Source organism: Cricetulus griseus, chromosome 2 (genome assembly GCF_003668045.3).
Source record: "Cricetulus griseus strain 17A/GY chromosome 2, alternate assembly CriGri-PICRH-1.0, whole genome shotgun sequence".
Classification (NCBI taxonomy): domain Eukaryota; kingdom Metazoa; phylum Chordata; class Mammalia; order Rodentia; family Cricetidae; genus Cricetulus; species Cricetulus griseus.
The window spans coordinates 461,458,892-461,475,193 of record NC_048595.1 but is presented as its reverse complement, the minus strand read 5'-3'; the positions used below and the strand labels follow the sequence as shown (position 1 = coordinate 461,475,193).

The following is a 16,302-nucleotide window of genomic DNA, read 5'->3' as shown; positions in this document are numbered from 1 at the left end:
TGCCTTAGTCTCTTAAATGCTAGGATTACAGGCTTGCATCACAGTTAAAGCTCCGCTTAGACCAGTAAGATTCATGTATTCCCCCAGAGGGATGCATCCATTAGTTGCTATTTCTAATAATCACGAATTTGTAAGACTGAAAATCAAGAAAGAAGTCAATGTAAGGGATTAAATGTTAAATAAAGGAGATCTAAGGCAGCCAGTTCAGATCCTTAATAGCTTGGTTTGTATATCCTGCTTACATAAAACTTCTCATTGTAAGTGAGATACATTTCCTCCCATTCTTACCAAGCAACCACTCAAATTCACATTCTAACAAGGGCAATTACAAATAACGCCAGCTTGGTAACATGTTCCATCAATATCAAGCTTGCTGATTGTGACTTCAGTTTCAGTTTGCTGCTAGCTGTCACGGAAAAAGAATTGCCATGGAAACTTCCCCTCTTGTAGCACTAATTATTTAAAGACTTTCAGATGCATTTATATCCAATTGACAACGAAAAAAATTTAAGATACAAGACTTCAAAATATAATACTTTCAAAGGTCCTTGAAAGACAAGAATGTCTATAGTTGGTATAGGTTCATTTTCTTGGATAAGAAATAGCATCTTCAAATTGGATTTTGTAGGGTTTGTATTTTAGAAAGTCTTAAAAGATTCAGCTTCTGCAGAAGGAAATCAAAGTAGATATATGAGAATTTCTGACTCTATTCCTTTCCTTCTTTTTTGTGGTGTTGAGGAGGGAACCTTGGCACATGTAAGTAAGTGCTTTACCACTGAGCTACCGTCCTAGCTCTGAGATAGCTATTTTATATTTCAAGTTTAGTTTTAGCTACTTAACATACATAAATATTTCCTGTCATGTTTTGTAATTTACTGCCACAATCTATCTTAGCATTTATACATTATGATCTAGAACACCAATGCAAACACTATACCAGTAAAGCATAATGATTCCAATTATAGTCTGATTTGAACATGCTATCCAACAGCCCAACATGTTGCCTGGGCCACATGTGACTCTTGTTCCTCATTGTGAAACTAGGGCTCAGTGCCAGCAAGATTGCTCAGCTGTTACTTGGGGCCAAGTCTGACAACTTAAGTTTTATCCCCACATGGTATGAGTCTCTAAGTTGTTTCCTGACCTTTACACATGTATCATAGCATGTATGCGCATACACACACATTCACATGCACAAACATTAAATAAAAATTTTCAAATAATCCAACCCAGAACACCATCATCTACTGGGGACTTACTGTGTGTAAATATAAATTTGCATATTAAAGCTTAAGAGCGACAGAGAGTTGTCCTCACAAAATAGAGCATAAGGGATTAATTCCTACCTGTGTAGTGCTTCACCAGTTTCTGCAGAGTATCAAACTGAGCTCTGGTTGTGATGTAGTATCCACCATTGTCAAGTTTCCTGATTTTGTAATGCTTCACATTGTCACCCCTTACCTCATCCCAATCACGAATCGAGAGGGAATAAGCACCTGGGATGGTGTGGGAGGGGGGGGAGAGAGAAACATATTCACTCCAGCTTCCTCAAACTACGCCTAAGGCATGTTATGCACATATTAATATAATATTCATACCTTTAGTGGTTTCACTTTCTCTTACTAAGAATATACCTCGCTGATTCCCAGGATTCAGAAGTAATCTTTCAGCATCTTTTCTACCCATTTTGCCAAAATACCATCTGAAAAAAAAATTAGTATGTTTTGAGTTAAAAAGATATGAAGATCAAAAAAAATTACATATATTTACCAATAAGAATGGAGTGTGATAGCCTGGCAGTGGTGGCACACTCCTTTAATCTCAGGCAGAGGCAGGAGGATCTCTGTGAGTTTGAGGCCAGCCTGGTAAACAGAGTGAGTTCCAGGATAGCCAGAGCTACACACAGAGAAACACTGTCTTGAAAAGCAAAAAAACATAAAAACAAAAATCAAGAAAGTATTAATGTTAGATCAAGTATAAAAATATTAACTGTGAGCTGGGCAGTGGTGGAACACTTTTAATCCCAGCATTCAGGAGGCAGAGGCAGAGGCAGGCAGATCTCTGTGTGTTTGAGGCCAACCTGGTCTACAGACCAAGTTCCAGGACAGTCAGGGATACATAGAGAAACCCCGTCTCGCAAAGAAAAAAATTTACTAAATAAATAAATAACCAAACCAAACAAACAAACAAAAAATGAAGCTGTGGATATAGGCTCTAACACTTTTTTCCATACTATCCATTCATGTCTCTTAAATTCTACTTACTAGCCAGAAAACCAGTAAACAGAGAAGGAAAGACAGAAAATACATATAGAAAAATCTGTCAGTGAGAGGGACTTAATTCTTTGGAACCAAGTATGATCACCTGTATTCAGTAAGATGCAAGTAGATCATTATAGGGAAAATTATAGGGAACTCCAAATATATGTGAGTTTGATTCAATAATGCTTAGTGAGAAAAAATGACAATCACAGCTGTGGGAAAGTTCACAGAATACCGAAGACAAAGAACCAAACAAAGAGTAACAAAAGTCATAATAGAAAAAGCACGGTTGTGATTATTTATATCAGTAAAAACAAATAAGCATCACAAATGTATGCTCTGTGTAAGGAGATGAATAGACAGTCATGGAATGCAAAAAAATGAGTTCTAAAAATAGGCAGAAAAATAAAAGAAAGAATAAATACAATGTCGAATGCATAATGCAGATTTACTTACTGTGTGTCTCTGAGCAGACACATATTAATTATTAATTCTCAAACAGCATTTATTAATATGATACATTAGTTGTATTAAGACTGGTATATAACTGTGTGTAAAGTTGTGGTTAAGTAGAATGTGCATTAAAACATTTTAAAAGCCCAAATAATTAATAAAATATGAAGTAGCACCATACTCTTCTGCCTGAATGGAATCTGCAGGTGCTACATAATTGCTAGGGATATAACCATTCTTTCCGGTAGCAATTGATCTTGCTTCCCACCAGTCTCCTTCCCTGCAAAAACAAAACAAAAAAACCAACAATCACTATAATATAGAAGCTTACCCAAGCAGTAATTCTTATCTCAAGCAAAGAACAGGAACCACTTCCATTTTTTAATCTGGATTTTTAATGGATTAATCAGACAAAGAGCTGAACTCAAAAGAATAGCATTTATTTATTTATTTATTTATTTATTTATTTATTTAATATAGTATTCTGCCTGCATGTACGCCTGCAGGCCAGAAATGGCACCAGATCTTACTATAGATGGTTGTGAGCCACCATGTGGTTGCTGGGAATTGAACTCAGGACCTCTGGAAGAGTAGTCAGTGCTCTTAACTGCTGAGCCATTTCTCCAGCCCAAAGAACAGTATTTTTAAAAGGTGGTTAGATGAATTAAGACCACACAAAAGCACAACTGCATCTATCTGTTTTAAACCAATAGTAATAAACAGAAAAACCCCTAAATACTGCACACTTAAATTCTACTTACCTTTTTCCTGTTAATTCTTTCAACTAAAGCTAATAAATTATGCTGAATAAAGTAATCTCCTGAATTTTAAATAAAATTTTTAGAAGTGTGAGATTTTATTTGTATGCCATATACAGCTCTCACATTTAAAGGATAACATTTAAGGGTTTTAATATACTTAGAGTTGTACAGTCATCAAAATAATACATTTTAGAACATTTTGCCTCCAATAAAAAACCCTGGGCTGGTAAGATAGCTCAACAGGTGAAGGCACCTGACACCCAAGCTAATGTCCTAAGTTCAATCCTCAGAGTCAGTGTAAAGGAGGAAGGTGAGAACCAACTTGTCCTCTGGGCTCCATATATGTGCCTCCACACATCATACATGTACTAAAAAATAAAAACGAAAATAAAGTTAGAAAGATAGAAAGCCTATGCCTACTAGTCACTCCCATTCTCTCTAATCTCTATGAATATGCTTACTGTGGGCGATGGGGCCATTTATGAAGTCTTTTGTGCTGCCTTCTTAGAATAATATTATTAAGGTTCACCCATATTTTAGCCTATATCATGTTAATATTTTGTTGTTGTTACCAAATGTTTCCTTCATAATAGCATATCAAATTGTAACACTTTTTTAAAGTCACATTAGGAATAAAATCAAAGATCTTAGTAGTCTTATAAGCCACAAACTTAACAATGAGTAATAACAATCCAAAGTTAAATTTCTAGAGCTGGTGAAATGGTTTATTGGGTAAAGGCACTTGCTGCCAATTCTAACAACCTGAGTGATCCCCAGTCCTATGGGGGGTGGGTGGGCAGAGAACCTATTTCTGAAAGTTGACCTCCACACATGTACCATGGTGTGTTGTGTGTGTGTTTCTCTTACCATAAGTAAAAAAATGTGTCTGTCTCTTTCTCTTACAATAAGTAAAACTATTTCTTTAAAAAAGCTGAATTCCTAGTGGTGGTGCCTAGGAGTGATCCAGTCCCTAGGAGGTAGGGGTACAACAGTGAATTCCAAGTCAGATTGGGCCATATAGCAAGACCCTGATTCAAACAAAATAAACATGTATGTTTCTAAAATGATATCAAGATATCAGCAAGACTAATATAATTAAAAATATGAGAACTATATACTGCTTAGAATATATTAACCTTGGCTTTTCCAAAATTCCTATGAAAAGTATCTCTAATAAGAAAATATACAAAGCTATTTATGTGATTCAATACTTAAGAGTACATGTATTATTCAAACTGAACTTGTTATAAATGTTCAAAGTGAATTTATTCTCTAAAAAATGAATTAAGGGGCTGGAGAGATGGCTCAGAGGTTAAGAGCACCAGCTGCTCTTCCAGAGGTCCTGAGTTCAAATCCCAGCAACCACATGGTGGCTCACAACCATCTGTTATGAGATCTGGTGCCCTCTTCTGGTGTGCAGATATACATGGAAGCAGAATGTTGTATACATAATAAATAAATAAAATCTTTAAAAAAATGAATTAAGACAGCTTTTTGATAATTTAACTATTCTAATGGTATCCTATCCTAAATCCTCCCCTCTCTCTCTGTCTCTGTCTCTCTCTCTCACATACACACACACACACACACACACACACACACACACACACACACACACCCTGTATAACAAAGTCCTACTGTGTAGATCTGGCTGGCCTAGAACCCATGGTAATCCTTCCTTAGACTAAAACTTTGTATTTGACCCTCCCAAGCATTCCTTGTGTCATTAGTGAAAGACAAATAGCAGTCCTTAAGAGTCAGTCAAGAACTGACTCTGGAGCAGGGATGGCAATTTCAATGATAATAACAACACTCTGACACTTTGAATTTGATGAATCTTAAGTCATGTACATAGCAGGATTTTACCAATATCCCTGGTGTGTACCTAGGTGACAGTAGGCATACTCTCATCCTGACTGTAACAATCAAAAATATCTCTAGACACTGCTAAATACCTTCTGTGTGATTCTGTCCCAAGCCGAGAACCACTGGTTTAAAAGAATGACAAGTCAAATTAAAAACTGTAATTTACAATGTGATGACAGCCATGACTGAAGTTTGTAGAGCAGAGAAACACTTTATAAAGTAGGGTGTGAGAACTGAGCCAGGCAGGAGAGGAACCACTGAAAAGGACATAGGAAATATCTTTCAAAGGATTTGGAAGGCTAATATGAGAAGGGAAAGAAACAAAGGATCAAGTATAGCTTAGCGACAGAGCACAGGCCTCAAATGCTTGACGATCGGATTCTATGCCCATCTCAAACAAGCACCCCTCCCGCCCCACAAAAAAAGAAAGAAATAGACCAAAAGTCATTCCAGAAAAAGAAATAGTATGTGTGAAGGCATGAAGAAGGTGAGAAACTATTGTACTCAAAATACTGCAGGTACTTCAATACAGCTGTGTAGCAGAATGAGTAAGGATAAAAACACAGGGCAAAGTCTTGATGGATAGTGATTGTTGTTGCTCTTTTTAAATCTTCATAGTCATAGTTAGCTATTGAAGGATCTTAAGACAGACACAATCACAGTTTATGTTCTGGAACAATAAGTGGTAACAGATGATAAAATAAGGATGGAGGGAAACATGACTAGAAGCAAAGAAGACCATAAGTACGTGCTTTGAGAAGTTACAAAGTGGTTGTTATGCTTGCTAATGAAATTATGAAATCTGCTTCATAACAAACATCAAATTTTCTATGGCAGACCACTAAATGACAAATTCTAAGAATAACAAGAAAAACACAATTTGGTAAGTTTCAGCATACAAGGGTTCCATATCCACCCCCGTCTCCAACAAACAGGGTTTTAAAGTCATCTGGTGTTTATATAAATACAGATTTTACTTCTTAAAAATCTCTTTATAAGGGGCATCATTTGGGAGACAGGAACTTGGTTAAGTATGTAGCCCATGTTGACCTGGAACTCACTATGCAACCTAGGCTAACCTCAAACTCAAAATCTTCTTGTCTTAGCCTCTCTACTGCTGGGATTACAGCTATGTGCCATCACACCTAAAAATCTTTCTAGGAGTTATGTTTACAGACTAACTCCATAAGCACAATTTGCAAAAGTAGTAACTTCTACTTGTAGCAATATATTATCCAATGTGTCTCAAGCAACCCAAGGACAAAGACCCATACCCCACCACTTTTATCTCCATTTCAACTCCATCAGTGGTCCAATGTAGAGGCCATACTCCTCTCTTACAAAATATACACAAAACTTACGTATTGTTAATTATTTGAAATCTTTCACCCTTCTTAAAGGAAAGGTCTTCTGTAGTTCTAGCTTCATAATCATATAAGGCCACAAATATAGTGACACCACCTGTCACAGGAAAAAAAGATCAAGGTAAATGACATACCTGAATGCATGAATGAATTAAACAATTATTGCTAGTAAAAGCTTAGGTTCAGTTTCCTCCTCATTCCAATATTTATTTTTTAGAAGCTGAAGTTTGACAAGATGCTCTCCTAAGGCTTCCTGTGAAACCATTGTACTGTATAAATTGAAAATTCTATAAACTCTGAAATAAATGTAATTTCACTTCTGAAGCAACATGTCTGGCTTGAAAAGGCAGCCACACCGCAGGGCAATTCTTTGGAGGGAAAGGACACAGACTACTGGTACCTGTCTTCAATTCCTTATCACAAACATGAAGGCATTTCCCATTTCCGTCTATAACCATTAACAGCAATCATTAAGGTTTTCTTAAGGTTCATTTTATACATGAAAATGTCGTATTTGTCTTAAAGTTAAGGGTATAGCTAATATGAATTATTTGATAAAAATTCAAAAAATGGTTGTGACATCTAGCAATGTGTGAACACAGTTAAAGGATAAACATATTTTATATTTAATCTACTTTGTGCAATCAGAATAACAGAGCATATGTACAATAAAAATGACACTGCAGTGTTTAAAATACTTAAAAGCAGGTATTCTAGTTTTAAATCTATTACATCACTTTTTAAAGATGTATATATTTACCAAGTATAATAAAATGTTTGGAAACAGGTAAAAATTATGAAATGGCTAAATCAAGTTGCATTATTTACTCATCTTTTTTTTTTAAACAAGAAATTTAAAATCTACTTTTACTGATTTTCAATACAATTTGTTGTTACTAAGCAGAGTCACATGGTTGTACAGTAAAATTCTTGAACTTACTCCTACTGAAAATTTGTATCTTTTTACCAACTGTTTTCTGAGAAGGGTGCAAGAGAATCAAAATCCTTAGCCTCCTACATACAAGATTAGTCTAGTACTGAGCTATTCCTTTAGATCTGACCTTGGATGAACATACTTTTTGAGACAAGGCCTCAGTCTGTGGGCTAGGCTGGCATCCAACTCAAACAGATCTGTCTGCCTTTGCCTCCTGAGTGCTGGGATTAAAGATGTGTGCCACTCCATCTGGCTGAACAATATGGTCTTAACTCAATTATGTATAAACTCTATCTAGTATAGTTTAACTGGTTTGCTGCATCCATTATTAATTTACATCCATTAGAATTTTTATAAATGGGAGAGTGAAAAGACAGGTAGTAAAACTATAAATGAGTTATAAAAACAAATACTGTGACATGGAAAATGCATGGAAATGACATGAAAAATAAAACTTAAATGCAAAGTAGTAGAAAAGCGAAAGTATAAGAACACATTCATACATAGTATCAGCTCACTCAAGCTGGTTTCTCCTCTAGGCTTACTTGACATCTCTACTTCAATGTCTAGTAAACATTCAAATTTTATTATAAATAAATGAAGCTCTCGATTTTTCTCTTTTAATGTATATGCCCAAGTCATTCTTCTCTAAGCAAAGGGGAGTATGATGCAGTCGGGACTATTCTAGCTCTAAACAGATGACTTACCTACTTCCCACTTTTACTGTGGCCACCTCTCACTAGGAATGCTGGCATCAGAAACTACTTTCCTACCCTGCTTCTACCCTGCTTCACTACCATCCATTCGTCAGATAGCTACTAGAGTGAGTTTTAATTACTTTTCAAAATTTATTTGTATTTAAGTGTATGTGCATATGAGTGTAAGCCATGTATGTGCAGATGCCTGAGGAGGCCAGAGGAGGGGGCTGTGCTAGAGTTAGAGATGGTTTTGAGCTGCCATATATGGATGCTTGGAACCAAACTCAGGTTCTCTGGGAGAGCATTCAGTGTTCTAAACTGCTGAGCCATCTCTACAGTCCCTAGAGTATTTTAGAAGAAGAAACCCAACAAGCAAAATCTTTTCCTTAAATCTCAAAGCTTCCTTCTAGGTCTGAATAACACCCAAACCCTTTCCTACAGTCTATGGTCCTGAGTAATTAGTGTCCTGTCCAACACTCTAGTCTTGTACAATTCTCCCATTTGTGTTCATTAGTCTTCAAAAGTTCCAAATGTATTTATACTTCTTGAATTTTGTGTTTGCTAATTTTGTTATTTTGCTCATTACCCCCAGATCTACAAATAGGTCGTATCAATCAAGTAACAGTTCAAATGATTCCTTCTCAAGGTACCAACTATAGGGGCTTCACCAATCGTCTTGTTTTTACCTTCGCAATACTTAAACACTACTGATCACTCTGTTTAGCTACTCAGAAGCTTCGTTTATGTTGCTTACTTCTTTATCCTGCCCTCACTTCTTTAGGCTATTAAATGAATACCCGAAGAATGGAATATTTCAAATAATAGCTTTAAGTATTGGGAGTGGATCTGGGAAGAGTTGGGGGGAGGATTGTGGAAGATGAAAAGGATCAAAATACATTGTATGCATGCATGAAATTCACAATGAATAAAAATACAGTATTATTAAAAATTGCTTTAAGTAACTAAAGAAATGTCTTTTTGTATCAATATTTATTTACTCTAGCCATTCTTAATTACTACCTTTCCCAAGTAATTTCAAGGTTTGTGTGTTAACTATCAGAAATAGCAGCACGGTCACTGGTTGGCTGAAACTAGAATTATGATCAACTGTGATGTCTACCACTCTCCAAATGCTAATAGGTTTAGCATATTGCAGTCCTCTGGCTACTCCTACTGGTCAAAAAGTGAGGATACTGATGAAGACAAATGGACATACAGTCCATGCCTGTAGAAGAGATTTCCTCTTTTTGCCCCATTGATTATGAATAAGGACATGAGCCAATCCATTTGTCCTTGGTACCTTCTTATACCCAAGGCTAAAATGGGCACTCTAAAGATTAAAGGAAAGAGATGAAGGTAATTCCATGCCTTGCTGATATCATGGATCTCTCACATCAGGGAATCCTTAGAAAATCACTCTTTTCTAAGCCAGCTGTGCTTTGTTATTTTAAGAGAAAAGCATCCTAATGTGGCAAAAGAGCTAACTTTCTTTTTAAAATCTACACTTTAAAGACTACCTGATTCCATAGCAAAATTGTTAACTATCACTTCTTGCCATCCTCTGAAAGAAAGTGACAATGTAATAAATGGAGTTTTGGACTAGGGTACTAAATCTGTTGCTTATCAATTGTGACTGTGGAGGAAAACCACTTGAACTCTGAGCATCAAGACTTTCCTTTTTAAAATCAGTACTTGGCCAGTAAGATGGCTTGGCTAATAAAGGTGTTTGCTGCCAACACTGATGACTTCAGTTCAATCCCCAGAACCAATATGGTGGAAGGAGAGAACTGACTCCTGCAAATTGTCCTCTGACTTCCACATGTACACCATCAGGCAGGTAAACACATACACACAAAATAAATAAACACAATAAACTCAGTATCTGATAGAAACAGTGTGCTATTGTTACTAAACTGACCTATAATTAACATTTAACTAATTAATTAATTAATTTCTGGGGTAGAAAAAGAAGAATGTTTTTAAATCTGCCCTTTGTTACAGACTTTATTTGCTCATACAATTTTTTGGGTAATATGTTAATAAAATTTCCCTAGCAGTAGCCAGACCTGAAGTATGTAAAGCCCAAGGTTATATTTTCTGCAACTGTCCATTTAAATCTCACCTGTTAAACCTGTAGGATATGAACTTGGCACCACTGAAAATGAGGAAGATGTTCCTCCAAAAGGAGTCACCCCAGAGGACCCTCCAAATGGTGTCATAGAAAGACTGTTAAAATTGACAGATGATCCCTTTGTGGAAGAGGTCGGGGTAACTGTAGTATGTTCCGTTCCATAATGACTGGCACTTGTGCTTATAGGCTCCGGGGGGTTTTCTGGTGTATATTTAATGGCTGGACTTTTGTTTTCTTTACTTTTAATGCAGCCCATTATCAAATCTGTGGGGACAATAAGGCAAGTATTTGAGAATTAGTTAACATACAAGGAACTTCAAAAAGATACAATTGAGCCTGTTAGCGGTTATGCACACCTTTAATCCTAATACACCAGAGGCAGAGGCAGACAGATTGCTGAGTTTGAGTCCAGCCTGCTCTACAGAGCTAGTTCAGGGCTACACAAAGAAACCCTGTCCCGAAAAACAAAACAAACAAACATGAAAGAGCAATTAACAAGAATATGTGTTCAACCTCCCAGCCAACACAAACTTTAAGAGTTACCCTTTTTGATTATCACTTTGGAAAATTCTACCTCAATACTTACGGCTGAATTTTATCCCAAAATTAAAAATACCAACAAAATGTTAAAATGCATAAATATTAGTATGACAAATTTACAAAATTAAATACAAAGTCTAAGTATTAAGGAAATAGTAAAAACTAAAGTCTGAAAAAATAGCAGTCATATCAAAGTGTTTAAAATATGAAAGAAAACACTATTTTAATTCTGATAGAAGGCTGATGGTGAAATGTCCTATCAGCTCAAAAAAGGTTACTGTAATTACTGACCACCTATTTCCTCTGGCAGTTTCCTTAATTACTTTCCTACATTCTTCATGCAGTATGACTTCAGCTAGGTGGTTGATTACCTCCTAAGACACTCCTCTAACTCCACATCTGCTGTGGGATACCTGTACACTGTGAGAGGATGTGTCCCTGTGATTGGTTTTATAAAAAGCTGAACAGCCAATAGGGTAGGCAAGAGAGGTTAGGTGGGACTTCTGGGCTGAAAAAGGAACTCAGGCAATGAATCTAGGCATTCAGCATTAGCCAGTGAGACACTGAGGAAGTAGGATGTACAGAATGGAGGAGACATAAAGAGACACATGGGAGAACCTAAGAGCAATAGAAATGGGTTGTTATAAGAACTAATGAGACAAACCTAAGCTAAGTCCAAGTTTTCATAATTTATAATGTCTCCTGACCATTCTACTTTTTATATACCTCTCATTTTCCTCTTCTTTCAAGCCCATCCACTTATCCTTTTCAATAACAGGACAGATCACCACTGTCAGTCTGGTTCCATCAGCACCCTGAACTGACACATAGAAGCCCCTATGTAGGGAGACACTGTAGCCCCGCCTCCTAGTAGCCCCATGAGGGCATGGTCAGGGGAGATCGAAGATGGGGGGGGGGCAATTCTTAAGAGGCCATGAACATGTGGAGGCCCCTGCTCTCTGGCCACCTAGCTTGCGGCCTCTGGGCATGCTCTGGCTTGTGTTTATCTGAATAAAGAAATCTTAGCATTACGGCCTATGGATCATCTTTGAGTAAGCAATAACCCTACTGCTCTCCATCTAATTTTTAATGTTAAAAATGTTTTAAAGTAACTGTCAGGTGTAAACAAGAGTTAAAAGACATTTAGCAGGGTAGTGGCGGTGCCCACCTTCAATCCCAGCACTTGGGAGGCAGAGGCAGGCAGAGGCAGGCAGAGCTTTGTGAGATTAGTGAACAAACCCTGTATCAAAACAGCAATAGAGGAAGACACCCAATTTGTTTAAAAATAAAAATTATGGAAATCTGTCCTCTCAGATACTATAACAGTTTTTACATAAAATGCTCCTTCCCCAGTTAAGTATAATTTAAATCCATTCAAATGCACCTATTTGCATGAGAGGTTCAACTATGTTTTAGAAAATGCAAAACTTCACAACCAACACTATAATCATAACATACAATTTTTTTATCATCACTTCCTTAGACAATTCCCAACCATAGTCCTAGGTAACCACTAATCAGTTGCTTCTGATTAAAGATTCGTCTTTTCTAGTGTTTCACATAGAATCACAAAAGCAGTCTTCCCAACGAATGGCCCTACACACAAGTGCATAGACAGGGACAGCTCTTCTCTTACTGGACTCAATGGGTGATAAATGGGAGAGGAGGTGGCAACACAAAGTTGAAAGAATGATTCAAGGGACCCAGGAGCCAATATGATCAAATATGTTGTATACATGTTTAAAACTCTGAAAGAAAGCGGGGCAGTGGTGGTGTACACCTTTGATCCCAGCACTCCGGAGGCAGAGACAGGCGGATCTCTGAGTTTGAGGCCAGCCTGGTCTACAAAGCTATACAGAGAAACCCTATCTTGAGCACCCCCCCACCCCCGCTCCCAAAAAGATATATACTCCCTTCCAGGCTAGAGAGATGGCTCAGTGGATAAGAGCACTAGATGCTCTTCGAAAGGACCCAGGTTCAATTCCCAGCACCCACATGGCAGTTCACAACTGTCTGTAACTCCAAGATGTGACACTCACACACAGACATACATGCAGATGCAGGCAAGACACCAACACACATAAAATAAAAATAATTAAAAAATTTTTTTAGGACTCTGAAAGAATAGATCAAAAATATTTTTTTTAATGTCTTGTTTCAAAATCCAAGAAATAAAGTTGTGGCAGTACTGAAAAATGTTTCTGGGTACTGAAATGGCTAAGCACTTGTTTTCAAATCTCTAGCCTCTTAATACTACCCACCTTCCAACATTTATTCCAGCAAATTGAACTTCTTGGTTTCTCAGCTTTACTTAATTAAAATAAAACCCAAATATTTTAATTCCATTAATTTAAAATTTTAGGGCCCTGTCCATCAGTTCTCCCCCTAGCACCCCACAGGTCTTCCTAGAAACCAGACCCTTAACCTGGCATTCCAGGATAACTTCCCTATTACCTGCTTATTTTCCATATACAGTCTTGGGGTTGAGAGGAAAGACCAGTAAGATCTTATCTGAAAAAATCAAGAGGCAGAGATACATAGTCTTGTAAGGAGAGACAATGGGGTGTGGAAAAGCCATGGACAATAAAGAAAAGATGTTTTCTTAAATCCCTAAGTAATTCAGGCTGGAAGTATCACATAAGGATAGGAAGAGAAAAAATGTGGTATCTCTAGAAAAGATGCTGAATATTGGGCTGGGGATGTAGCTCAGTTTGTTAAATGGTTTGCCTTGCATGCACCAGGTCCTGCATTTGATCTCTGACACCACAAAAACAAACAAACAAATGACACCACAAAAACAAACAAACAAAAAACAAAAACAAAACAAAAAAACAGGCATGGTGGTGATACACATCTATAATCCCAGCATTTAGGAGGAGACAGAGGAAGGAAGATCTCAAAAGGTCTTGTTTCCTCCTACAAATAACATATGTTCATTTAAACTTTTCTTAAAAAAAAAAAAGAACTGTAACTTAGTTCTAAAGAATTTTACTGCACAACCAACCTAGTATTTATATTTCTCCTAGACTCAAACAGGAAAAGTTTTACAAATAGTTTTCTGACATCAATTCTATATTTTCAATTTTATAAATATCACTCCTTACTTTTAGCTGGGTATGGTGGCACATGTCTTTAATCCCAGTACCAGGGAGGAGAAGCAGGTAGATTTCTGAGTTCCAGACCAGCCAGGGCTGTGAAATCCTGTCTCAAAAAAATAAATAAAATAATTCTTTTAAAGAATTCACGTATTAGAACCTGCTTTATAACAGTGTTATTATCATGGTATATAGTATGTTAAGTTCATTTGAAAATAGTATTTTACAGCTGGGCAGTGGTGGCACACACCTTTAGTACCAGAATTCGGGAAGCTGGCATATCTCTGTGAGTTCAAGGCCAGCCAGGGCTAACAGAGCAAGTTCCAACACAGGCAAGCTACACAGAGAAACTCTGTCTCCAAAACAAACAAAACAAAACAAAAAACAGTATTTTACATGATGATAGTAATTTTTATCTCCCAAGTTTTATTTCCCCACACAATCCTAACCTGTTACTAGGAGTAGACATAGCTGCTATATATTACATGAGGAACCTGGAGCTGAGGAAAGCTGTCTTCTTAAAAGAGATGTGGCTGAATGGAACCCAGGTTTTCTTCTTTCTAAACTACATGTTTTCCCACTATTCACACACCCACTAGGGAAGCCTTGTGTACATTTTATGCTCCTAATGTTCATAGATAAGGTATTATATGTTAGCTATCTATAAAACTTTATAAATAGGGTAATTTTATTGGCAGCTAGCTTCACTATTCAATCAATACTTACTTTAAAAACCACCTCTCACCAGGAATTTGTCTCTTTATTAGTAGTAATAGAGACTAAAAACTCTCAGACTTAACACCTTTGAACTTTAAAAAAGGATTTAAATGTATATTCTTTCCAATTTTAGTAAGCTAACCAATTGTGACATCATATGTTATAAACAGCTAGAGGATGAAGTTGTAGTTTGGCATTTTGCCCAGATGGCTCCAGTTTACAACAAAGTTCTAAATCTTTAAGAAAGCTTTCAGAAGGGTAATGATTAGGTAGAGTATGTGCCTAATGTGTGTAAAACAATGGGTTCAGTGTCCAGTAATTGTTAAAAAAAAAAAACCTTCAGAGATTAATTTATAAACTTACTTTTAAAAGATATATAACAAGCATCTCTACCAGTCAAGCAATTCAATGAGTTACAAATAGTCAATGATTTTTCTCTGGTTTCATTTTAAAACCTACTTTAGAACAAAGCGCAAAGGACAGGAAGGACCATAAAAAAGAAAACATGGAGAGAGAGGAGGAAGTGGCAGACTACGATGGGGTGTGTACACTCTCTACTAAAAAGCAAACAAAGAACTTTCCAAGAGTCAAAGAACAGAAAATGTGATCTACAGAAAACTGAGTTTGCCGGACTTACTCTGGGAACAAGCTCCTCCCCTCACCATACACACTTTAAATACACAAACAACTGACCCTGAAGAAATAAGTTTTGATATGCTAAGTACTTGGAGCTTCCTGGTTTCTTTTCAGATCTTCCTGCCTCCACTTACCATGCACTGAGATTCAGGACAATGCCACCATGCCCAGCTCACGGCTTCTTCAATGAAGTCTTTGATAGACTGCCATGAGAAGGACCTGATGTGATATACAATATACAAAGAACTATAAATCATTCATACTTTATTTTCTGCTGTGGTATATAAGTTTAAAAAGCTTTCAAGTTAATGTAAAGCCTCAAGATCTAAAAATTTTACAATTGTTCTGCCAAAGGAACAAAGCAATAAAATGACTCTTAATGACATTCTACTATACTCACAGATCAGTGTTTCACTCAAGTCACCAGAGAAGCTTTCTTATACAATAGATGGAAACTAATGCAGAGTCCCACAATTAGATAATATGCAGAGAGTGAGAGACCTTTGAACACTGAGTCTTAAATGGGATGTCTTCATCAAACCCCTCCCCCTGGGGCTCAGGGAACTATGCAGAAGAGGAGGCAGAAAGAATGTAAGAGCCAGAGGGGATGAATGACCAAGGAAAACAGTATCTTCCAGACACAATGGGACTGACTCACATATGAACTCAAGAGAATGTAGCGACATGTGAGGGGCTTGCGAAGGTTTAATCCACACAGGATCCCCAGTGCTGAGAGGGAGAAGTAGACATCAGCACCTATTCCTAACCAAGAAGACAACTGACAACTGCTGGAAAAGGAAAAATTAGTGTGGATATACAAACCATACTTTAAGGATAGGTCCCAAG

The 16,302-nt window shown here is 37.0% G+C and overlaps 1 protein-coding gene across 4 annotated transcripts in view; it reads right to left on the bottom strand.

The window, feature by feature from the left end:
- Yes1 (YES proto-oncogene 1, Src family tyrosine kinase) overlaps positions 1-16,302 on the bottom strand; it is a 55,059-nt gene that overhangs the window by 21,145 nt on the left and 17,612 nt on the right. For 2 of the 4 annotated variants that reach the window (XM_027398953.2, XM_035441179.1), the window contains exons 2-6: positions 10,460-10,732; positions 6,703-6,802; positions 2,896-2,994; positions 1,599-1,702; positions 1,347-1,496 (exon numbers count right to left, since the gene is read on the bottom strand). In XM_027398953.2, coding sequence (XP_027254754.1) covers positions 1,347-1,496; positions 1,599-1,702; positions 2,896-2,994; positions 6,703-6,802; positions 10,460-10,724 — 718 coding nt within the window. In that variant the 5' untranslated portion in view covers positions 10,725-10,732. Of the gene's footprint in view, positions 1-1,346; positions 1,497-1,598; positions 1,703-2,895; positions 2,995-6,702; positions 6,803-10,459; positions 10,733-12,176; positions 12,197-14,112; positions 14,135-16,302 lie in introns of those variants that run through there. The other 2 variants (XM_035441180.1, XM_027398954.1) reach the window with 2 other exon arrangements.